This window comes from Bacillus rossius, chromosome 2, assembly GCF_032445375.1.
Source record: "Bacillus rossius redtenbacheri isolate Brsri chromosome 2, Brsri_v3, whole genome shotgun sequence".
Lineage (NCBI taxonomy): Eukaryota > Metazoa > Arthropoda > Insecta > Phasmatodea > Bacillidae > Bacillus > Bacillus rossius.
The window spans coordinates 73,698,963-73,724,521 of record NC_086331.1 but is presented as its reverse complement, the minus strand read 5'-3'; the positions used below and the strand labels follow the sequence as shown (position 1 = coordinate 73,724,521).

Below are 25,559 nucleotides of genomic sequence, written 5' to 3'. Positions count from 1 at the left end.
ATATGTAAGTTAATGAGTGATTTATTTAATGAATTTTGGATTTTTACCCGCTTTTCTAGCTATATTATTACATGATTTCAAGATGGCGGCCAAATTTCGAGATGGTGGGGGCACCTCGGTAATAAATGATTACTGCACTGTAGCGGGTTAGAATAAAATTATCCAGATGGAAATGTACTCCATAATACAAGTACACACACAAGATGGTGTACTTCGGCAGGTGGTAGCTCCTGGTAGCATGTACTGAACATAAAATGTCGGATCCATGATGGTCGACAAGGACAAAGTCAAATTTCAATGTCAAGGTCAAATTTTAAGGTCAAGGTCAAATTTCAAGGTCGAGGTCAAAGTTCAAGTTCAAGGTAAAATTTCAAGGTCAAGGTCAAATTTCAAGGTCAAGGTCAAATTTCAAGGTCAAGGTCAAATTTCAAGGTCAAGGTCAAAGTTCAAGGTCAAGGTCAAATTTCAAGGTCAAGGTCAAAGTTCAAGGTCAAGGCCAAAGTTCAATGTCAAGGACAAAGGTGTGGTGACTAGATAATTATACCAACATGGTATCAGCACACTCTAGCGGACGAAAACAATATGGTGACCTCCAGCGGGTGATTTCAAGATGGCGGCCGTCACAAAAAAGTGCAACGGTGGTTTTAAGGATTTTTTATTATTTAATTCGATTAAATAATTTTTTTAATGATTTTTAAATTTTTTCCTGAATCTCTAGCATTAAAATTACGGATTTTCAATATAACGGCCATAACGATAATTGCAACATATATATAATCCAAGATGGCGACCGTAACGATAACTGCAACAGTGGTTTTTAAGATTTTTATTATTTATTCGATTATTTAATTTTTTAATGATTTTTAAAAATTTTCCCGATTTTCTAACATAAAAATTGCGGATTTTCAAGATGGCGGACGTAACGAAAATTGCAACGGTGACGTCATAATTCAAAATGGCGGAAAACAAAATGGCGGAAAGTTCGAGAAAAAAATGACGTCATCCAAGATGGTGGATCCAAGATGGCGGATCCAAAATGGCCGCCGTGATCTACTTGTTCCGTTACGTTATGTCCCGTTACGCTGTGTCCCGTTACGCTCGTCCAAGATGGCCGCCGTGACGTCACAATCCAAGATGGCTGACCGACAATCAGAATCCATGCGCCGGCGCCAGCCGCAGAAAATACTATCCTATACTACTCTTTCCATATACACAGTCCAACTACAAGTTATATTTTAATGGACCGTTTGTTGCTACATCATCAGTAAGCTGATTAATTATGTCCTGTCTGATATAATCTAGAAAAGTACAAATGTCCTTCGACTCACTTATCGTATTTGGATAATAGTAGTCTTTCATTGTTCCACGAAATGCAGACTGCGCCAAGTAGAAGCCATTATCATTCACCTGTAATGCACCGAACACAGTCTTAGGTTTAGTTCGATGTGCAGACGCCATAGCAATCGGTTGCTGCACATCGGTTTTTTTGTTTGTACGATCACGAGTTTTCAACCTAAACTGTGGAGTCGTAATTTCTGCAGGTAGTTCAGCAGTAGGCGCACAGACTTCACTTTTACATTTTTTCGCATGATGTCGCTCACTGTCAATTCGAGTAAACAATTAATGGCACTCATCACAGCGAAACTTCATGCGAGAAGGATTCTTCTTGCATTTGCTCCGCTCATGTCTTCGTGCATCATGGGAAAATGCGAACGACGTATTACAGTAGCTGCAAGGATACCGTGGTGATGAAGACGAGCCTTTCATACCTTATCCAGATACTGGCGTTGCCGTAGTTGTACAATTTCCAGGCATACTCTTTATGAACATCAATGCATAGTTGTTGTATAGAAACCTTTACTTTCTGCCGCACAGCAGCACCTTTACATGTCTTCAAGTGTGTTTTCATATTATCTTTTCTGGAAAACTGCTTATGACATTTCTCACAACAAAACATGTTGCGAGGAGGATTCTTAGCATATTCTCTCTTCTCGTGTCGATGAGCATTGCTGGTGTTTGAGAAAATCTTGTCGCAGTAACAACATCGTTGTCGATTCGCCATCCATTGAAGTCTCCATCGAGGTCAAAACAGCGTTCGTCGAGGATTCCTGTACAGCCAGCTCTACCGGCATTAAAGAGTCTTCCGCTGGTGGTACCACGACTGTTGACGTCTCCTCCAGTGTTGACGTCAGGGTTCCCGTAGTCGATAGTTCAACCTCCATCGAGTTCGCCGTTAAAGACGTTAAAGATGCCATCGAGTTCACAAGAACAGGTAATTACGCGATTTATGCAGCAGATGAAACAAACTAGGTGATCCTTACACCGTCGACGACAGTAACAAACTGAGCGACCTGCTGTCTAGGACTCGCTTATATATCCGCGGCCGATCGATTAATTTTAAACAAGAACCACTTACTATAATACAGGAGCCAAAGCAACATTAAAAATAGAAGCCCATATGACTGAAAAAATCGATGCTGTGTGATACATTCTCGTCTCAGTAATTCAATCTCACCAATATATGCTAGGCTCCAAAGCTCCAAAGATCAAAAGCTCCAAAGCTCCAACAGCTATAAAGCTCCAAAGCTTTAAATGCTCCAACAGCTCCAAAGCTCCAACAGCTTCAAAAACTCCAATTCGCACTATCAGATCTATCTACATTTGGCTCCAATGCTCCATTTGCCCATCGGCTTCAAGTGCTCCAAGAGCTCCAACACGTAATGTTCACGTAATTGACACGCAATGTACACACACTACACACAGGAAACGGAATGAACACACAGTAACACATGAAACGGAATGAACGTACAGTACACACAGTAAACTCAGGAAACGACATGAAAACACAGTACACACAGTACACTCAGCAAAAGGAACGAACACGCAATTTTCACGCAATTGACGTGCAATACACATATCGTACACATAATGTACGCAATGACCACACAACATCCACGCAGTTCAAGCGTTTAATGAAAACAAAGCACATTTGGAAGCACATTCATTGAAAAAGAAGCACATTTGGAAGCACAATCACAAAAAGTTAGCACATTTGGACGGAAATTCTACAAAACGGTAGCACATTTAACGAAAAAGACGTTTATTTTCACGAACATTCAACTCAGTAGGTTGCGTTTGTTAATTTTACGTTAGGATACAATGCCTCAATCAGTCATTGGCTACAACAGTGTTTTGGCTCCAACAATCAATGATGTCAAAAGTATTCGACTCCAAATAGTCTTAGGCCTATCGCTATTTGACTACAAGGATATGATGCTTCGAAAATACATGGCTCCAACTGCTCCAAAAGCATTATGTTATAAGATTACAAGGTTACTTCGTTACGTAGCTACAAGTCTACGAGGCTCCAAGGCATCATGACTACGTGACTACGAGCCATGAGGTTACGAGACTATGCGATTGCGAGTCTACAAGGTTACGAGATCGCGAGGCTATAGGACTACGAAGCTTCCATAACACAAGGTTACGAGACTGCGAGGCTACAGGACTACGAAGCTTCCAGGACACGAGGCTACATGGCTACGAGACTACTTGGCTCTAAGGCTGGGGACACACTATCCGTTTTCCCGGGACCCGCATGTCCGCATCCCGTTTGCCGGGATGACCTGCGCCCGACTACACTTTCCCGCTCGCCAGGACCAGTTGAAACTCAGAATTCAAACAGTGCATTCAACATGTTTAAAAAGCTCGCAGTTGTTTAAAAGGTGCTCAGCAAAAACAATCGTACTTTTACATTTTAACAAAAATTATTTAACTTTACATGTTACATTCATTGCAATGTTCGCAAGTAATTTTATTTTATAATCCATAGTTTTCGTATATTCGTAGGTCAATGTAGGGGTTAAACTATAGAAATGAAGATTTTAAGATTAAAAGTGTACTAGGATACTGAATAATAACTTTGTTACGGTTTGTTTTAAATAAAACTGAGCTAATAACATTATGTTTGCCTAATAACACAGTTTTATTAAGTATGTTTATAATTTACCATGAATAAATTTTTCCGCGTATTGTCATAATTTAATAAACAAACAAGAAATATTGAAACACAACATGTAAGTTAATGCTGTAAATATAGTTGTAAATAAATATGCAAATTAGACTTAACTTGATCCATTTTATTTAACTAATCGCTCGAACAATGTTCTAATAGAGTCGGTGTTAGTGAAAAACAGTATCTATAATAAGAAATTAATGTATATCCACACTTTTGAAAAATTCTAATGCTCAATGAATAAATGTATGATGTGAAACATTTGTTTATATTCGGCCTATCTGAAACACCGTCTTTTACAATTTATTAAGTTAAGTAATTGAACTTAAATCGGGAAACATAAATAACTAAAAACAATTTATAGCATACTTAGCGGGCTGCACGTCTCGATACATCGAGATAATTCTCAAAATGATGTGGCGTGATCTCTAAAAAGTATAGAAAAAAAAATGAGAATTCACAAAATGGGATTTGAACCAGCATCCTCCATAATGCAAAGAAAACATTTTACAGTTGTGCCATCTCGTTCTGTCAAACGAATATTTCATTAACAAATAATAAATATATGCACGTGCCTTGTTGTTGCTTTTCTTGTGTTCCCAATTCATCCCACGTTGCACACATTCCTTTTCCGATCTCTTCCCAACTTTTTTCTCGCTCATTTCGGTCCATATAATTTTTGGATGCCATGTCCCAGACACAGGTATGGTCTTCGATTAGCTGTATAGAACTATCAGTTTCAAACATGGTCTCCTCGAGCTACGGACTACAAGCAAAACGGGACCCGCACGACTGGACAGTAGAGCCTCACCCACTGAATTGCGTGTGTTGTTGTCTCCCGTCCCTTCATCCCGGCGACGGAACGACCGACAGCATGTTCCCGGCGCTTCCCGGTATTACCTGTTTTCAAGGACAGTGTGGCCTCCCCCATTAAAAGCAACAGTACATGAGCTTCCCGCTTAGAAGGACCCGGAAAACGGTTCCCGGGAAAACTGATAGTGTGTCCCCAGCCTTAGTCACGTCTGTCCGCGGGAGAGTTTTCCGTACGATATTGTCATTGTGAAATACGCATTTTTTCAATAACCAATTCGGCAAGTTCTAAGGATTCTCGTCGGTCAGTTTGCTCGGCTTGTTCCGATTGGGACAGTGCCATTGATTTCCTTGCTTGGCTTTTACTTCCGGTACGTCTGTCTCGTTCGTGCGGTTGTTTATCTCGCGCGCTATTTTTTGTCACTTTGAGCGTGTCCATGTTTACATTTTCACCTGCCTCCATGTCATCCGCCCACAAACCAGGTTTCAATACGTGTTCAAGTTTTGAACCACCCTGCGTGTGTTATAAGTTTTCGTTTCGCGTGGAGTGTTTATCAATTGTTTCTCCCACCTTCACCTGACACGCATCAGTCAAAAGCGATTTTTGGTTGACAGCTCGCTGCTCAACGTTTCCGCAGCCGGCGTCTGCACCGGTGGTCCCTGTCACGCGTGTGTAATGGAGGAAAATCCTCTTCACCAGAAGACATGACAGTTACGTTAGCCCGATTACGTGAGCTGTCTTCAACAGGGTTCGGTGCGCCCCACCGGCGCGTGGCACGTGCGTCTCTCTCCTGGAGGCTCGGGCAAGCTATGCGCTCGTGCGCAGTGGACTGGCAGTAGCTACACGTGCGCGGTTGTACCAGGTATATTACAACACCACGATATCCGTCAATTGTTACATAGGACGGAATATTTTTTTTTAATTTCCGTTTTCGCAAGACGAACTCCCGTTTTTACTTTATAGTTGTGTTTTGTGCTCCAAACCTCATCTTGCAAAGTTACAACACGGCCGTATCCTACTACTGTGGCCGGCAGTTATCTTGGCGTGTCTCAGCACGGTGGTGCGGGGACAGCGGGACCGGAGAAAGAAGAGGGGGTAAGCAGGCGACACGTAGCCGAGAGCCGTGTAGTGGCTGTTAGGAAAATATCGCCCTTCAGTGTATACCTGAAAATGGAAGGCGAAGGTGGCAGCTCGCAGAGGCGCGGTAAAGTGATACATAGCGGAGAGCGGGAAATAATAAAAACCGTGATGCAGTTTTGTGACGAAGAAGCGAAAAATAAATGTCTGCTCGAGCCTTTACAGAGACAGACGGCAAGGGCAGCGAAGTAGACGGGTGTGAGTGAACGGTCCATAGTCAGGATTCGTAAAGTCAGCAAAGAACAACCACATGACCCACAGGCTACGCCAGGAAAAAACAGATATTTTAAGTATTTAATAAACAATGGAAATATATCTTTACTACGTTACTGTTACGTAGTGTATAGTGGAGTAAAATATTTGGGCAGTTGGGTGTGTGTGAGTTGGGCGGCTATTAACAAGTAAGGTCTTGATAGCCTATTGTGGAGAAAGGATGAGTATGAAGCGTTGACGAAATGACAGAAAGGGGAAAACGGGAGTACCTAGAGAAAGTAATAAAAATAGTAATAATAGTAATTAATTTTAACTTAATTTTGTTTTTCGTCACCTAATACAATCAATTATCATGGAAAGAGAACTTCATACTTACATTAAACAAATAATATAATATATATGAGGTTTTGAAGGTTATAATATGCATTCTAAAGTGGAAGTACAGTGCAAATTGTATTTACATTTATAATAAATAATCGATTTTAGGTGCATTAAAATATAAAGCCACACATGCACAAGCATTTTTTAAATGCCATTAACGTTGGTAGTCAGGTGTTTCCTAAACGACTGACATGAAGTTAAAGCAGCAAATATAACATAACAAGCTCCATGTTTACTTAAATGTACATCAAGCGCTAAATGGAACGTTTTAGGTACGGAAACCGGAGAACGATAAGGGCTAGACTGGCTCCTGCGTCATCAACTGTGAGATAGCTTTCACGCGGAGTGCTACAATTGCGTAATGTTTTGGTCGTTTGCTTTTTCTTGTAAGACTTTTGTTTTAATTAACTTTGAGAACACAATGAATTGAGAAGTAGTTTTAAATTTATTTTACATACTAAGTGACCTAGTTTTCCAAAATAAATCGTGTCTGGTTTTCGCTAGTTACTGAGTTAACATTTCAATTAATTTTGGTTAGCATAATAATTAGCAGATACCGTAAGTATATTTAATGGGACAAAGTAAAACGTTGCAGGTTTAGATAATAGTTTGTTACTTTTCCTGACAGATGAGTACAAATATTCGAGCACAACCACTGCAATTTACAAAATGTTACACTTATGTAATACAAGTACAATTCATAGGATTTCTCACTTTTGGTTTGGTAACCCAGCGCTCTTGGCCAAAAGGCCTTACCGCCCTGGGGCCCCCACGGACGTAGATACAGACTTACGTAGTGTAGGAAGTCACGCACCGAATGTATTCTGTTCTGCTAGTACAAACCTGGCCGCTGACCTTGACAATAGGGTATCGCTTCCTTTTCGCCCTCCCCTCCCCTCCAGACAGCACTAGGGAGCTCAAACGCCAAGATATCTGCCGGGCATAGTAGTTCTGTACGAATTTTGTAATTGCCTTTTTCTATTGGCAGGTAAATGATTCTTGCCACTTTTGAGTTTTCAATGGAATGTTCAATGGTGACGTTGACCCGTTCTTGATCGGCAGTGATGAATGATGACAGTCCGTTGGTGTGACGCGCAATGGCTTCACATGGTCCAGATGAAAAAATTTTCAAGAACATACAGTTTTGTTGACCGTCAATCTGTTACGCCTCTATTTGGTCATCCGTTAGATTCAAAACTGTATCGAGCCCTTCGTGTATTTCAAGGGCAGATGGTCTTTTAGCAAAAACTATAGGCAACATATTGACTCGAACGTTTAACATAGTTACCTTACACTATTTGTGACACAATCACTAACTTGCGTCTCACGTCAGAGACGTTACGCCCTTTGCCACCTGAGTGACCCGCGCCGCGGTCGGAACACGATGTGCACTCGGCGGCGATCCGCACGGAACTGCCATCGAAACATTTACCAGATTGAGAATTAAATAAAGTACATATATCAAAATAGCACACATATTCGGACTTACAACTATTATTATTTAAATTGAAGGAATATTAGCATCGTCTGTGCGAGAAAAAGCTGTCATTTTTATTTACAATACTTGCTACTAGAATCGCTAGTATAAACATCGTCTGCTAAATGATTCTGCCGGCATCTTGTTTTCAAAACTTGCTACTAAGAGCACTAGCATACACAACATCTGCTAGTGTGTGCCGCATCTATCTTGGTTTAGTTTGTACCCGCTAGAGTACATAAAGTATTTATTACCATGGCAACTGCAATTTTGTCAGTCATATCGACTGCCATCCTGAAAATATGTAATTACTAACATAGAAATTCGGAAAAAAAGCAAAAATAAATAAATAAAAAAAAACAGCAAATAATTTAATTATTGATTTTCTCGATTTCCATTCTTAATTCGCTGCATGATCAATGAAGATATGTTTATTTTAGATTTAAAAAATATTTATTTTTATATTGTGGAAAGTCCTAAGACCAGCTTAAAATCCCATCTTGCAGCTTCCAGTGAGACGCTGATGCCACATGGACATCCATCTAGGCAATTTGTATTTGTTAGCCTATAAATTTGAAAAAATTACAAAATTCATAAAAATGGTCACCTTTTCAAATTTGCTCCCTTTTTTGACGAATGTGCTTCCTTTTTATTGAGTATGCTTCCAAACGTGCTTGCTTTTTTTTTACATGCTTTATATTAGCTTCACCTGTATGTTTGTCTGTCCGTCTGTAACTCTGTCTGTCCGTCTGTAACTCTTTCGACTAAGAGTGAGTGACTCATCACAGTAAAATGTCCCACCCATTTCATTACGTTCGTTAGCCGAGCGGTCTAAGGCGCGCGACTTCTGTGACGTCAGCTTTCGGATTCAAAGATCGTGGGTTCTACTCCCGGCCACGCCGAAAAAAAAAATTTTTTATTTTTTTTTCCCCCGGTAAATTCTAATATTATATCCATACATCTAACTGCAAATGATTCGTAGAGACTTTACCATTTCTTTGTGATGTTGCAACTGCAAATAGTTATCTCAGATGGTAATAGGTAGTGTCGGTAACTCATTTCCCTATGATAATTATACATAAATATAGTTTAAAAAACTAAAAAAAACATGCTTTTAAAGAATATCAAACTAAAAAGTTAAAAATAAATATAGTTTAAAAAACTAAAAAACATGCTTTTAAAGAATATCAAACTAAAAAGTTAAAAATAAATATAGTTAAAAAAACTAAAGAAACATGCTTTTAAAGATTATCAAACTAAAAAGTAAAAAATAATTTTAAAATTAAATTTATGACAATAGTATATAAGCAATACTAGTATAAATAAGAAAAAAGCATGGGGCGCTTAATATTCAAAAAATATGGCACAAAGCGCCTCAAGCTTTTTTCTCATTTATACTAGTATTGCTTATATACTATTGTCATAAATTTAATTTTAAAATTATTTTTTACTTTTTAGTTTGATAATCTTTAAAAGCATGTTTCTTTAGTTTTTTTAACTATATTTATTTATCGTGCCCCCAAATGTACTTATTTATTTTAATGTTCTTTTAAATTGGCTTCTTTTATTTTAAGGTTTTTCCATTTTGGCGAATGTACCTCCAAATTTGCTTCCTTTTTATCGACTGTGCATCCAAATGTGCTTACTTTTATGAATATGCTTCTGATTTTGCTTCCTATTCCTTAATTGTGGATTTTCAAGTCTGTAGTCAGGTTATGTTAGGCTTTGTGGTTCAGAGACGCCTGATCTATACGCCAGACATTGTACAGTACCTAGTCTCTTGGTCCAAAGTCATCTATACGCCTAAAATTGTACATGACCTCGTTGAAAAGTATTCCAAGTATCGAAAAATTAGACCTTCATGGTAAGCACGGCGACAACATATCTATTTCGTTGGACTGGTGTCATGTATAGAGTCGTTTTTCGTAGAGAAAATGATTTATAAACTCCACAAAGGTAATGGAAAACATAATTAAATTTTTTTAAAGCTTTAGTTGTACTTTTATTACTGACCGAGAATTGAACTAAGGAATCGAATGAGTCAATGATTATTTTAATGAGTAATATTTTTAATGATATTTTCCCCTAATGTTTAGCTAAGTAATTACAGACTTTATAAATGGCATTCAATATGTCATCTTCGGTTTACTCGAGGCTTGTAGTTGAGTAATTAAGACTATTTTAGGATTTTTTTACAATTTTGAATTGTTGAAAAAAATATTTATTTTAACTAGAATAAACATTTTTTTTGGACCAAACAAGGTTCGAACCAATTAATTTTATCGAAAGAATCAATCAATTAATAAATTCCTGTTTTTTTTCGAATTACTATCTAAATAATTACAATTTTTAAGATGGCAGCCAAGATGACTGACAAGACGGTGGGTGCCCTGGCAATAAAAAAAACTGCTCTATAGCGAGTGAAAATTAAACTAATATGGTGGCAGCGCCCTTAGCTATCTCGTGACACTAGCGCTCCTTGTATCTATTAGTCATAAAAGGATGGTGGTTGTGCTTTCAAACAGGCGATTTATTTTAACTAGCGCTCCTGGTAGCAAGTATTAAAAAATTGAAATATGGCGGTAACATCCTCTATCAGGTGATGATATTATTCTTTCAAATTCAAAAAATTTACAAGTCCGCATGTGTTATTTGTTTATATAGGTAGCTTTTTAATTCTCAGTCTTGTAAATCTCAGATGTCCGTGCGGTTAAAGGCTTATGTTTTCCAACCCATAGGTTAAAGCTGTCATGGTTCAATGTATTTTGTATAAAAAATATTTGAAATGTCGATAAAGACCACACAATCATTGCATGAGACAGAGATATGTTGGCGATGTCTAGGAACAAACACCAGAAAAAAAAATGGATGAATCCAAGGTAAGGGCTCCACTAGAACAGAAAAAAAATTATATGGCCTCCATGACATATTCCAAAATGGCGGCCTCCAGCAGACAAAAACCAGATGGCTGACATGATCTCAGTTTCGAAAAAGTGAATTAATGTCAGATTTAAGATTTCGGATTATGTCAGAATTAAAAATGGCGAATGTGATGTCATAATTTAAGATGGCGGAAAACCCAATTTTTTTTATGACATCATAATTCAAAATGGCGGGATTCAGTATGTGGCCGGGGTCAAGGTCAAATTTTAAGATCGAAGACATCCAAGATTGCCACCGTGATGTTACAATCCATGTTGGCTGACACCGCCGCCACTACCACACTCCGACTCCAGGGCTCGGAAATACTTTTACATACTAATGACTGGCCTCTATATAAAAGCAGGTACCGACAAGGTTCCGATAAGTTTATTTTCAAACATGAGTAATAGAATTTCCAAATTCAGTCGTAGCAGTCGCACTACCGAACTGCATACTATTCTCAAGTCTCACGACACCGATATCCGCGAATAAATTTCGCTACTGGCTCAAAAAGTAGAAAGTGTGAAAAACGCATTACTGGAGTACCTGCTAGCCATCGACCAGCGAGTGGAGGCCTCGGACTCTCGAACTATAAAGTCTTAATAACCCACATGTTAAATATAAAGAGGCAATAATATACTAAAAATAATACCTTTAATAATACACACTGAAATATATAAATTTAGAATAAAAATACATGAAGCTTCTCTACAAATCTAGAAGCACTCGGCTCTACTAACCTTTTACCATTGTCACCAGTATTACCATTTTACTTTTACGCCACCTAAAAATAACTAAATAAAAATAAAATTACAAAAAAACTGACCAAACCTTAAATTTTTACCGGAGCTATAACAGCATAAAATTAACGTTCTAATATTAATTTTTTATAGCGTTCAGAGTCCTCGGGGTTACAAAACTTCACGGCACAGCAGCTCTCAATGATGTCTAGATGGAAAGTTCATTGCAATTTATAAAAAATATCCTGAAACACTAAGGGAAAGGCAGTGGCCTGCAATGCCACATTATTTTTTTAGGATTTATTACCTCAAAACTGGCCTAAAACGGACATAAATCTGCAAGAACTGTGTTTTTAAAACTTATCAATTAAGTAATATGCGATGAATTATGTCACAAGTATAACCATGTATAACTTTAATCTAAATGTATAAATATTATCCATTTATTTATCGACCAGGAGAAATATTAAATTTAACTTCAGCTAATTTGTGCCACAACCTAAAAACCGGTATGCCGTGATGAGCTTTTAATTTGAACATTTCTGTGCGCATTATTTTACAATAGTAAACAACAGGCATCTGCGATGGAAAGCATTTCTGCATATAGATACCTAACAATCATTTTCATACTTTTCCGCTCCGCTGGTTATGTACACTATATATATGTCTATATATGTATATATACATATATAGCCAAAGCATAGAAATGACTTGTTTAAATATGAGCCATTGCCAAACTATTTTCCTGCAACCAAATATTTGTTTGACATGTACATTTACAGTCATACAATATACTAACTACACTGTACCTACGTCTCCTACCACAGTTATGTGAGACATATTATGTAGTCTGTAAATACATGTTTTTTTTTTAAGAATTTGGAGGATTTAAGTTATTTTGTGATACCATGCTACATTCCACTCAGGCATATTATTTTAAATTACGGGTGCATTTCAGAAGAGAATAGAGTGTTATTTACCGTTATTGGCTAAAGTGGTTATGCAAGGTCCCGAATTAGTTGCTGCCATTGAGGCTGGCAGCAACTGTTACAACGAAGCTCATGGTGGCTTGTATTTTTGCTTGAAGCTCAGCATCTGGGTTGCAACATATGACCTTGAGTTGGCACATGGGCAGAATGGACGCAGCCAGTTTTGAGACAGCCCCGAAGGCTTCGGTTGCTCCAAAACCTTCATGAAATGGGACACGTCTGGCTGGGGCTGTGGCGCGGGTTTGCTAACGGGCAAATCCTGCGGTGCAGTAGTCGGTGTGTATGCTAGATCTACTGCCATGCTCTCAACTAGTACGGATACAGCTTTTTGGGGAAGGAGGGGGGGGGGGGGCTGCCTGTTGCTCCTGTGCTGTGGGAGCGGCGCAAATTTGGTAGCCAGCAGCTTGTGTTGTGCTGTCTGTTTTTTAAGGGAAGCACCCTTGGAATTGTTGTGTTCAGTTAAGTGCTCCTTGAAATGTGGTTTGGGCTGGTGCTGGTAATACCCACGGGGCTTGAGGTCGTTGGCCAGGACAGGAAATTCCAGTTAGTTGTACTGTTGGTCCTGCAGAGACACATACATGTTGTGACACGCCTATGCCAGGTACTTGCCCGAATCCTGGTTACGAAATTTGGGTAGGACGGGTCTGAAAAGGTCTGGAACGTGTGGCAGAGACTTCTTAAGCGAGTGTGAGTGTTTGAGCGGGGCTCACTCCGGGTGGAGTCAATTGGGTGAAAATATATAGTTATGGTTCACTTGGTTGATCGTCACTCAAGTTAAAGTTTTAGGAGTTACAGAGGTAAATACGATAAGGCACCTAGGGCAGGAGAGTCCCAAGTTTCAGAGTTAAAGTCATGGCAAGGGGGAAAGATTTTATTTCAAGTAAAATCGTGAGTGCTATAGAAATGCGCCTAATAATTATTAATAAATTTATTGTGTTAATGATAATTATAAATACCTCATAATTGCTAGGATAAAGGTTTGATATACTCTCTCTATTTCACTGTCTTTGAATACTCTTGATGTCTGTAAGTCATTGCATGAGTGTGAGAGTGTGACTATAAATTGTTATGACCTTTAACTTTAATTAGTACTCTAAATTTATCAAGACTGATTTTAGAATTTTGAATTCTAATAATAAATGTATGTTATTTTTAAATTAATTAATTATTTTTTAATTAAATTTTCTCTAATGTAGCTTAACTTCACCCAGTAAAGTTATGTATAGGACGATGAAACTTCGGATCCAGTCGTTACTGATTTGATCTCACGCTACTGTTTTACTCTACTGAGTGTGATAAATTTTAAAATTTATGTTTTCACTTATGCTTTGATAATTTTAATGATAATTGTGTAGAAGTAAAATCTTAACTCCCTAATTCAATTTGACTGGAATCTTAGAGTTATTATTATATTTATTTCAAAATCATTTATTTAATAACCATTCCGCTTCATTTATTCTACATTCTCTGAAAACAAACCTCGTTAAAGTATATAACTAATTATTATTTTCCTATAAATTATCAAAAACGTTGGTTGTTTTATCATTATATATAAAGGTAATATTTTAAAGTAAAAAATTATAGCGTAATATTGGAGATAATGTTGTTTACCAACTAACATTTATATGTATTCTAATGAAATATCTGTTCATCTAAATTGAACTTGCCATGGACGTGTCTTAACAGCAGTGGATATATTTATCTCATAAGCTACAACATATAAACATGCAACACGTACACATTGTTAGCAGTAGAAAAATTTCGTATCCAAAACTGGACGACTTATTTGCCTAAAGAAGTGTCAAAATCATGTGTCATGGTGGACGCAGTTAGTTTGTGGTTAGGGTTATATAATATTGCAGCACTTTGTACGAAATATAATGCAGTAGTCGCAGGGGTTCTCAAATATGAGCCACAAGCACTTCACTGCTTTTCTATCAATCACGCGCTCGATTGACTGATCTGTGTGAATAATTTAACTGGCAATGCAAAAGAGCGTAAGCTTACGCAGCTTTAACAATTACGTTAGATCCCTTCTATAATCCTATGTTATTTATAAAATAACTTTATTAATAAAGATTGCCAAAGTTCTATTATAAATAGAAATTATATTTAAAAATAATTGAAATTATAGATTGCGAGTTTGTGCTATAAAATTAGTTTTATCGGTTTTTCGGATGAACCTCATATTGGCTCGTATTAAGGCCGCCGCCGAAAATAATGTGTGGAATAAGAGAGCCACGAGTCCGAAAAGTTTGAGAATACTTAAACTAGATATCTCAATACCTGTGCTTTTAAAATATATTCTGAATAAGTTTATTTCTTATATTAATAAATTAAAAAAAGCCAAACAGTGTAAGCAAACACATGTGCAGATGACTGAAAAATCTGATTTTGACAGTTCTCTTGGCAAATCATAAGCCATTGATGGCTTCATGTGCAGACGACAAGAAACGTTATGTATTATAAATTTATTTTATAGGTGTAGCATAGCAGGGGAGGATAAAAAATAAGCTATAATAATATATTAAAAAATTACTATATCTTAGGGGATTTGGGAGGGGAGAGGTTTATTAAATACCATCCAATCAAGCAGGGAGTCATGGATTTACCTGCTAGAAATTTCATAAAAACGATTATGCTTGACTATCTGAGGACACTTTAGTATTAATATGAAATTTAAAGTTTGCGGCTTCTAGTTATGTAAGATAAATCCTTAAACTACCATTTCTAACGAATATGCCCTAATATGTTTTTATAAAGAAGGCATATTCAGTTGCCCTATGTTGAGCCACACATTATAAACTTTAAGCTGTTATTAAGTTGGAATATTATTGAAAACATCTGGTTCTAAAGGAAAGGGTACATGAATCACTCTGCCCCTCCTTGACCGGGCCATTACTATGATTTAACTCACCCATGCAGATGGAGCGGTTTGAGCTGTAAGCGTAGCCCGCGCCGCACGACGGGACCTGACTTGGACGCTGGGTGGCCACCGGCCCCCAGGGCTTGGCTCCGCATCGGTAGCCCCCTGGCTCGTTGATGCACACCTCCTCGGCCGGGTTGCACACGTTGGTGTTGGTCAGGCACTCGTCGATATCTGCCGAGACGGCCAGCCGACAAGATGGCAGACAGTGCGTGCACTCGCAGAAATAACATTAACAGCTACTTCTTGGCTTTTGGGTTGATGCCTCGTTGCAGTCATCACTAAGACCGATGTGCAACTGAAGACTTGGGAGTAGTTAATACTCTGCCTACGATATCCTGCGAGATAGATTTAAGTCTCTGTATGGGGAGAAGAGGTTGCTCATACCAGTAAACTGGTAAAAACTGATCACCTTCCTAGCAGACCCCCACCATGGCTGCTTACAGGAATAAGTCAGAGCTTGGCTGTGAACTGTACTAGTATTGTATAAATGGGCATATTGGCCTAATGTATTTCTTATGGGACTAAGGTTTGGTGATGGTTTCTGGTGTCAGCTTGCCATTCGTGAGGAATCGGCCATGTTCGGGCGTTTCCGTCACTCGTTGCTTATGATCGGGACCTCATCGACAAACTTCAGTAACATTTGTCTTTTTCATCTGCAATCCTGCACAGTGGTTTGTTAGTTGAACAGTGTCGCTCAGAGAGCAATTTAAGTACTATTATTTCTAGGAATGCAAGTGTTATGTTAAAATAATCAACAATATGTAGGTTAGAGCATATTTATTAAAATAAAGCCGGGCTTTGCGCAATACAAACAAAATATCCCAAGAAGAGAAAACTATATTAAATATAATATGTACAAAAAACTGAAAGTATGTACAACAAAACGGAAACTATAGATATACAAAAAACATAAACTATTTACAAAAATGGAAACTATACAACAAAAATCGTAAACTATATTCAAAAGATGGAAACTCTTTACGAAGAAACTGAAACTATACAAAAATAAACGGACTCGGTTTTCAGAAAATATATTTATTCGTCTTGTAGAGTATTAGATGTGTTCCCTCTCCACGAGAGAGACCATATCCAACACATAACATTTTACGTTTTAACCTGATGTCTGATCGCTATAGTTTAGGTATATGATGCAGTTACAACACTCTCCTCAGCCATTACGGTCTCTGCGAGATGCTCTTCACATTACATTAAAATAATATAATTTTAATAGTTGTGACGAAAATTCGAAGTAAATAAACTATGAAAAATAATTAAAACTATTTAATAAAAAAATTTCCCCTAAACAACATCTTCTTACCTCGCTAACACAAAGCATTTCAAGAGGACGTTACCGAACTCCTTCACAATAGCCCGCTCCGCAGTACATACCATACTATCCATCAAATGCTCTATCTACATAACTATTCGCGCACACAGCTCCGAAGTCAATAGTTCGGGATACATGCCTAGTATCCCTCCCACCACAGCAGCAATATCCTCCCCAGTCAGAGTGGAGGTATACACAGGTAATCCGCGATGTCTTCCCTGGACTCTTCGTATTCGCCCATCGCAAGAGCTTCTTCCTGGTCGCTAGCCTCCTTCGAGCTCGCATAGGACTCCTTCACAACAATATCCTCATAGCTGGCACGGCACATCTTACTATCTCTGTTGATAACTACGAATGATACGTCCTAAGGGTGCAATGGTTCTACCCTCCCCACCCCTCTACACCTTCTAGTCCAGTCCTGTCCATGCATCCCAGCGCACACACCTCTGACGCAAGACCTTTGACATTAGCAGAGCTACCCCCTCATCGTCACACTGACTCTTCCCAGACCCAATATCTGTGTCATTTAGTCGTGTCACCACATGTCCCAAGCCTCCTAATACCATTTTAGGCACCTTGGACTAGCATCCTGGCCTTGTAACAAGTAAAAAGTTTCAACACTACAGTAATAAATAAAAAAATATTTATTTTAAACTTACATTTACTAACATAAAAATGTACAGCACATTACACTATATTATATACTATAAAACATCAGTTTTTTTTTGTCCAAATGTTTTTCAGATTTATCAATTATTAGCCACTTCACAACCCAGCGATCATCTTTCCGATGTATCACTTTTACTACCAAACATTCGTTTGGGTACTTTGTATACTGAATTTCTTACTCGTATAATCCTCCATGTATCCATGTATCGCCGAACCTCATAAATCTTCCAAGTTATAAAATCACAGGTGGTAATTACATATTTTTACTACCACGGAATATTTCTGGCGACCATTAAGAAATACGTACAAATTCTTCAGTTTCATCTTTAAATTTTCTTACTCCTAGATTATTTTCATTAGAATAAACTGTTTTCAGGATTAAGTTATCGTTTACATTAACAGGCACTATGCCAATTTTTCGGGGTTTTCTGTTATTATAGTAATTTAGTACCTAAGACCAGTAATATATCAAACCACTTATAACTTAACTCCCTTTTTCTGTGAACTTCCTTCACGTGGTTTCCTTTAGAGTACCTACATTTAAATCTTTCAACTACCCATCAATTTATCTCTATGAACATAGAATAATTATTTATTCCAAACATGGCTACATGGCTAAATGGCTACAAGGAGACATTAAATACACAGAAAAATATCTTTATATAAAAATACCAACTCAGAATATTTAAGGCTTACTGTAGATCTGAAACACCCCTGAAATATGTTTTTTATGCTTACTACAAGTCCAAGGGGTTTTGAACAATTATTTATTCGGCCCTGGCTACAGACTTGACGAAAAACATTCAATGAAAAAAACACACACTTGGGCAAAACATTAAACTTGGTACTATACGATCACTAGGATACATTCGCTAAAAAACGAAAGGAAACGATAGCATCCAGCACAATCTGGTTACAATGGTTTCATATGCATTTGGCTCCATCTGACTACACTGCCTCGAGCTACATTTGGCTCCAAATGATTTCAGTTACAATACTGCGCGAACTCGTCACGATTGCTGAAAAAGGTATTATTTATTACTCTCAATTTTGTTAGTCATTGATTAATATTTTTACATCTTTAAGCTACAAGTTTTACTACGAGAACTCAGCCTTAGCTAGAAATTATATTACACAAAATAAAACATTTTTTATCCAAACTATAATTAATTAATTTTTTTTTCACTTTTATACACATGCAGACTAAACCAGTTATTATTTTATGTAGCATGCTTATCTTATTTCACGAAGTAAGTATAGGCTATGTTTGCTTGTTATTGGATAAATTTTCATAATTTGTGCAAGGCAAGTAGAAGTCTTAACCTATCGACCAATATGTTATAATCTTCCCATGTAGTGTAATCAGTCTCTTTGACTGCTGCAATCTTCCCTACATTTTAATCTATACTAATATTAAAAAGCTGAAGAGTTTGTTTGTTTGTTTGTTTGAACGCGCTAATCTCAGGAACCACTGGTCCGATTTGAAAAATTCTTTCAGTGTTGGATAGTACATTTATCGAGGAAAGCTATAGGCTATATTATATTATCAATAACATTAGGGATCCTTACTAAAAGTCCAATTTAGAATCAAATGCGTTGGAGGGGGTTGGATATAACATACAGTACACGTACGAAGTGTGTGTTGACAATGCCGCAGGCGCTAGAAGTTTATTATTGCCTATTAACATTGTTGCCACGCACTAGATGCCTTATCCTGTTATCATTCTTAATTTTCCCATACAAGTAAAAAACACCCGTGTGATATTAACAACGAAGCAATCAGTACCCTCATATAGAATACATAGAGATAGTGTGAGGTATATATGTAGATATAAAGAGATAAATACAGATAGAGAGATACATAGCTATAGATGTAGATAGAGATAAATATATATTTAGAGACATGGATAGATATTTGTATATGTGTAACTACTTCAAACATATTACAAAACAAAACTGAATGAGGCATTGCAATGCATGCCGAGCTTTATCTAGATAATGGAATATTTTAAATATTAATAATCCCTTATTTTTCAGTTTTTTTTCTATATTGCTTTATAGAATCTAGATTACATACAGACCAGGTAAATAACTATAAACTGGCAGAACAACGTCTGTCGGGATCTGAAAGTGATATACATTATTTTGCACACTTGACATTCAAATTAAGAAGACAATTACTAACTACATCTGATCTCTAAACAGTTCCCATTCATCCTGTGTTCAGCCCGGACAACGCTGGGTACTGCAGCTAGTTACTAATAATTTTAAGGTCTCGTAGGTCTCCTGTTGTAATACCAGCCGCAAAGTCATTAGAATTTTAATCGCCCCACTGTCCATCATAAGCCCGATCAGAATCATTTATTTTAATGAGTCTTTCCATCATTTTGGTCTCAGCTCTTTATCACAGTCTTCGATCTAGTGAGCTTCAAGATTTTCATCTTAGTCTTCGTTCTTGTCAGCTTCAGACGCTTCATCGCAGTCTTCGATCTTTACAGCTTCAGGATGTTCTACAGTGGTCTAAATTTCATGGAGGTGACTTGAACTTGGTGTTTTTATATATATATATATATATATATATATATAATATGGCATGAAGATGCTACTTTATTCGTTAGATTTCAGTTCCAAATCTATAACAAGCCCAGGGAAAGTACTGTTATAATCAGCATCTTCACATTTCTCGTGCTCATTATAGTCGTCTAATAATTTGCTATCATCTCACTTCCTTGCTGTTATAGACACACCCTTAGTTTAATTAACAGCCTTTTTTTTACAGATAGAGGGCTTTTCTAGGCCTCAAGGGGGATGAGAATCATCTTACAAGAAAGTGTTTCTCAGCTGTACTTAACATAGTTATCGAATGAGTAATATTTTTATTTAAGTACCACCCGATTAAAATATCGAAATATCTTATTTGGTGTCAGGAATTCACAATACAATTGATATTTCTCTTGCTATCCAAGTCCAATATAAAAATCTCAATTAAAGATATATGACTCAAGAAAAACTGGAAGCACATTACATTAAATTAATTTTTTAAACTCAAAATCATACCCCTAAACGAATATCGTTGTTGATTATACTGTCACACCCAACCCACATATTTCAAACACAAACCAACATATTTCAAACAATATTTCCACAATCCAAAAACCCGTGTACACAAACGTGTACTTGAAGGAATTAAGATTTTCTTTTTAAATTACTAGTGAATGCTATCTCAGGAATTAACAATAGGGCGCCAAAGGTAATCAATAGGTACAACAAAACACACTATCAATAATTATTTTTATTGCTTTAACCATCGTATGAGAGACCTCGAGTCATGGAATGAAAACAAACAAACAAATATTAAATACAGTCTATGGGATGTCGTAGATAACCTGACTCTTGAATAAAATAAAATAAAATACATAAAGTTCCTGAAATTGTTCACAAAGTAAAAAGTTTTGGGGTTTGCTCCGGCTTGCTCGAGCATGAAACTCCTAACTTTAAACCCACTGAACTTGTGTGAGTAAATTGTGCAATTTTAAGTATTTTTGCCGATAATTGCCGAAAGTCAATATTCAATTAATTTGATGATTATCCAAAGTTTATACTAATACAGTTCGCATACGTTGACGGTAATATTTACGTCAGCGTTCCAATATAACGATGATGTAGACCATACCTTAACTCTGGACGATTAAGGTCGTTCGGAAAATACGTCGTCACTCACGTGAATTGAATGCAATTCTTCTGCATTCAATTACAGGACGTCGATTACTATTGCCCTATATTTTGACGTAATTTTCACACCAAAAACGCCGAAATTAGCCTCGCCACGAATAAATATTCCCCGAGGGAATACACTTCAACACGCACTAAATGGCGTCATTTTCCACTCTTTTTTCTTCTCTCTTGCCGAAAATTAAATTGTTACTTGAAAAGGGCCAATCACGGCCGCGACACGTTAGCGTCCTTTTTAACTAAGCCAATGAAATGTCATTATTACACAAGCATAGGCTCGTTGAAGCTGTTCCAAACGCCGCGCGATTATTTATATCAGCAGTTGTCATGACGACGCAGCACGAGCTGCGAGCGCCGCCATGCGTGAAACAAAACAAAACACTGCCGAAAGTCCGGGAAGCGGTATTAACCTCGAACGTAAAACAATAACAAACAGTTTCAGTTAGTCTGATAATACCGTAGTATTACAGTGCCGCTCCCGATATAAATTTATATTTCACTGTCCAAATAGTTAAATTCAATTTAGATCGTTAAAATAAATAACTGGAACTGGTTACTTCACAAGTTGGCAACATTGCGATGAAGGTTGAAAAACGTTATTCTCGTGCCAACCGACACTACACTTCGTAAGCTGGACAGTCGCACTGTTGTTTGTAAACGTGATCTGTTTACATGCTGTGGAGTATCAGTTACCTGGTTAGGCGAAGCAAGGATGTAGAGGACGTCTCACCAATATCCATATATGGTAAGTGACAGCTGAGCAGAGAGGTCGACTGCGGTGTAAACCACAGTGCTGGGATGGCGATTCAGCCAACAATACACTGTTGTAGGCGATCGACGTCGTGAAGACTGCTGGACCAGTGTGCTGTTCATTGATGATCGCATCACCTGATGTCACCAATGACATCACGAGGGATGCTGTGGTGTCGTGCTGATGCGGACCCACCGGGTCTGCGGCGTGTTCGCTGGGGTCGTACCAACCGGTACGAGCTGCTGAGTCAAATGTCCAACACATGACTCTACATGTGCCTTGGACTGCTGCTGCTGCTGCTGCTGCATCTACCGCTGCAGATGGTGTCGAAGGGGACAGCCACAAAACTCGTTCAGTTCGTCGGTAATCAGAAGACACACACACACGTTAATCACACGTCCTATAACAGTTCTTATCACTCGCGCGATATGACAATAAAGCGTCCTGTGATCGTGCCTCATGCTATCATTAACCCCTCTTCTTCTCTTGCTCCCCTAATATAACATAAATTAAATGACTCGAGATTCCTCAAACTCATAAACTTAATAATTCATAACAACTTAATAATAAGTTATAAACATTAATTGAACACATAATAAACCTGTTAAATAATAAATAAACAGTATTTGCAACAATAGTCTTGCTTAACAATTTTTCAATAACAACAACATATTATTGTTTACCTTTGTTGTAGGTGATTGATTTAATAATATATTTTATAGATTTACTATTTATTGATATTATCAACATAATATCACCTAGTAAATAATTACATTCAATTTCATAATTGAGACTTGCCAATAATATTGGGCTTTCAATAACATATTAAACATGGTTTTCACATATCATATGTGAATATTTTCCTCATCATATGTAACACAATAGCTACACTTATTTACAAGAAGAGACATTATATGCTACTCAGCTATGAAGTAATGACAATAACTTCAAGATAAATATCCTTGATTGAGTGCCAGTGTATAGTGTTTGTGTTTTTAAAACTGTTCATTAAATACAGTCTTTAAAATTCTTTCTCTTTCATTTCTTTTTTTTCTCAATATAAAGTGGAGTGTTTTCACATCCTAATAATAAGAGTGTGGATGAAGTTGATATCCACTTATCGTTTCGGGTATCCTGTGGGAACCCAATTAGAGTGCATTCTTAACTACGAGACGACGAAGAAGCATAGTTAAGGGCAAGGCAGTAGCCTGGATCAAACTGTAAGTACTGATACCAACAAGTGTATTCATTTAGTAGGACATTGTCAACTAATCTTTAGGCCATTATATATATGTAGTATTGAGTTGTGTGCTGCCTTATTTACATTGTACACATGTCACATAGTGTTTGTACACATTTATTGCCAAATTTTATTCAAACCTAACGTGTATATTCATTGCTAATATGGTCGAAATCGACTAACAGGGTGGTAATAACTGTGTTTCAACACAGTAACTGTACACACAGTACGTAATATTCGGTATATCCCTCTAGGATAATGTACCGAACCAACGCTCAGGCAACACATATGCTCCAAGCACAAAATATCAGTTGGAATAAAATCATCAACTGACGAACACCCTAATTCTTCGACAATAAATTACCATATCGAAGCAATGAGGTACCTATACACATGTATTACCTCTATCAACTTATGAGGATATATATATATATATATATATAATTTCATTAGCAACATAAACAATACAATGGTTTTTAGCATAACACAAATAATAATGATACATATTTGGTGTTCTAATCCACCACAGGTGTTTTGTAAGGCCTTAGTTGACTTAAGTTGTAATTTCCTACAATCTTCTCTGTATCAGGATCCTGTAGAGTGTAGCAGTTACATTTCTATACAGCTACTATTTTGTAAGGACCTGAATACAATAAAAATAGCTTCTTCGCTAGATGAGCCCACTTGTTACTGGTTGGTGCAGTATGGCGTAGAACTAAGTCTCCTACAGTAAACTTGCTGATCCTAGATGCTGGCTTCCTCTTCTTCCTAAGGTCGGCTTCTCTCGTTAACTTGTCTCGTACTAGTTCTTCTATTTCTTCCTGAGTTGGCCTCTCCATGTCTTGTCCTGGTGTGTCGCATTCTGGTATTATTTTCGGTGGTAACACCTCCGATCTTACAGAGCATAGGGCTTCATGGGGGGTTATGCCAATAGACGAGTGAATTGTGTGATTCAGTACACACTCAATAAATTAAATTTGATCTCGCCATGACTGTTGCTTGTCGTGGCAATATATACGCAGCATATTGCCAATTGATCGCATCTGATGTTCCACGGGGTTTGACTGAGGGTGTCTAATGGAAGATGTTGTTGGTACAATGTTCAACTTCCTAATCCCTTCTCGCCAGGTATCACTGGAGAATTGTGTACCCCTGTCAGATAGTACCACGGTAGGTTTTCCTACTGTTTCCACAAAATCCTTCATCTTTGCGAGTACAGTTTTAGCATTAGCATTTACAATAGGGTACAATTTGGTATATTTACTGTAGATGTCTAGGATTACAAACACATATTGTACTCCTGCCTTGGATTTAGGTAAAGGACCAAACAAATCGACAGATAGCTGTGCTAGCGGTCTGCTAGGCAGTATGGCTTGTAGCTCGCCATGTAGTTTCTCTGGTGCATGCTTTGCTTGTTGACATAGCAAGCACGATGCAGTCACCTTGGCTATGCTTCGTGACATGTTGTTCCAATACAGCTGCCGACGGATAGCTCCATATACTTTACTGGAATAGGATAAGTTTTCCTATGGAAGGGCTCCTCTTGACGTACTACTATCTTGGCTTGGTAGAATTTGTTGTACCCTGGCTTGTCGCTGAAAACCTTGCGGTGTTGGCACAACAAGTTGTATAGCATCTGTACCTGGATTGGCTGTACTGTCGAAATACCTTGAACTGCTTTAGTGAGTTCTTCGACAGATGCGGTTAGGTCTTCCTTGATGTCGACATTGAAAACATGCTGGTAAAATAATTATCTGGGTACTCGACTTGCGTAATTACACTGCAACTTCCATTGTCCTATAGTTACAGTTGTAGGTAACTTATTTTCATTAGACGAGACTGTTAAGTTATCAAAGTCTAGTGTCACACCATAGCGTGTAAGGAAATCAGTTCCTAGGATGAGTGTTTTGGCTAGTCCTCTCACTATTAGTGCAGTGATGTGTTTAACCTCACCTACGCCCTTGATTTGCAGTAGAATCTGTCTGTTGACAACAGGACTAGAACGAGATGTGGCACCTATTATTTTAATAGCAGGAACTGGTATAATGTAAGTTTTCTGCCCTAATTGTTCTAGATGTTTAACAAACTCTTCATTCACGCAGGATATTTCTGCTCCACTATCGAGGAGAACAGTAACTGTTTGATCATTAATGTTTAGTTGTACCTCAGGACACACGGTAGAAAACTGTGTTATGGTGTCCTCACTGTACTCTTGACTAAGGAATT

At 37.7% G+C, this 25,559-nt stretch overlaps 1 protein-coding gene across 1 annotated transcript in view; it reads right to left on the bottom strand.

The window, feature by feature from the left end:
* LOC134529374 (fibulin-1-like) overlaps positions 1 to 25,559 on the bottom strand; it is a 539,830-nt gene that overhangs the window by 305,452 nt on the left and 208,819 nt on the right. Inside the window, exon 12 of the mRNA XM_063363371.1 lies at positions 15,603 to 15,785. Coding sequence (XP_063219441.1) covers positions 15,603 to 15,785 — 183 coding nt within the window. The remainder of the gene's footprint in view (positions 1 to 15,602; positions 15,786 to 25,559) is intronic.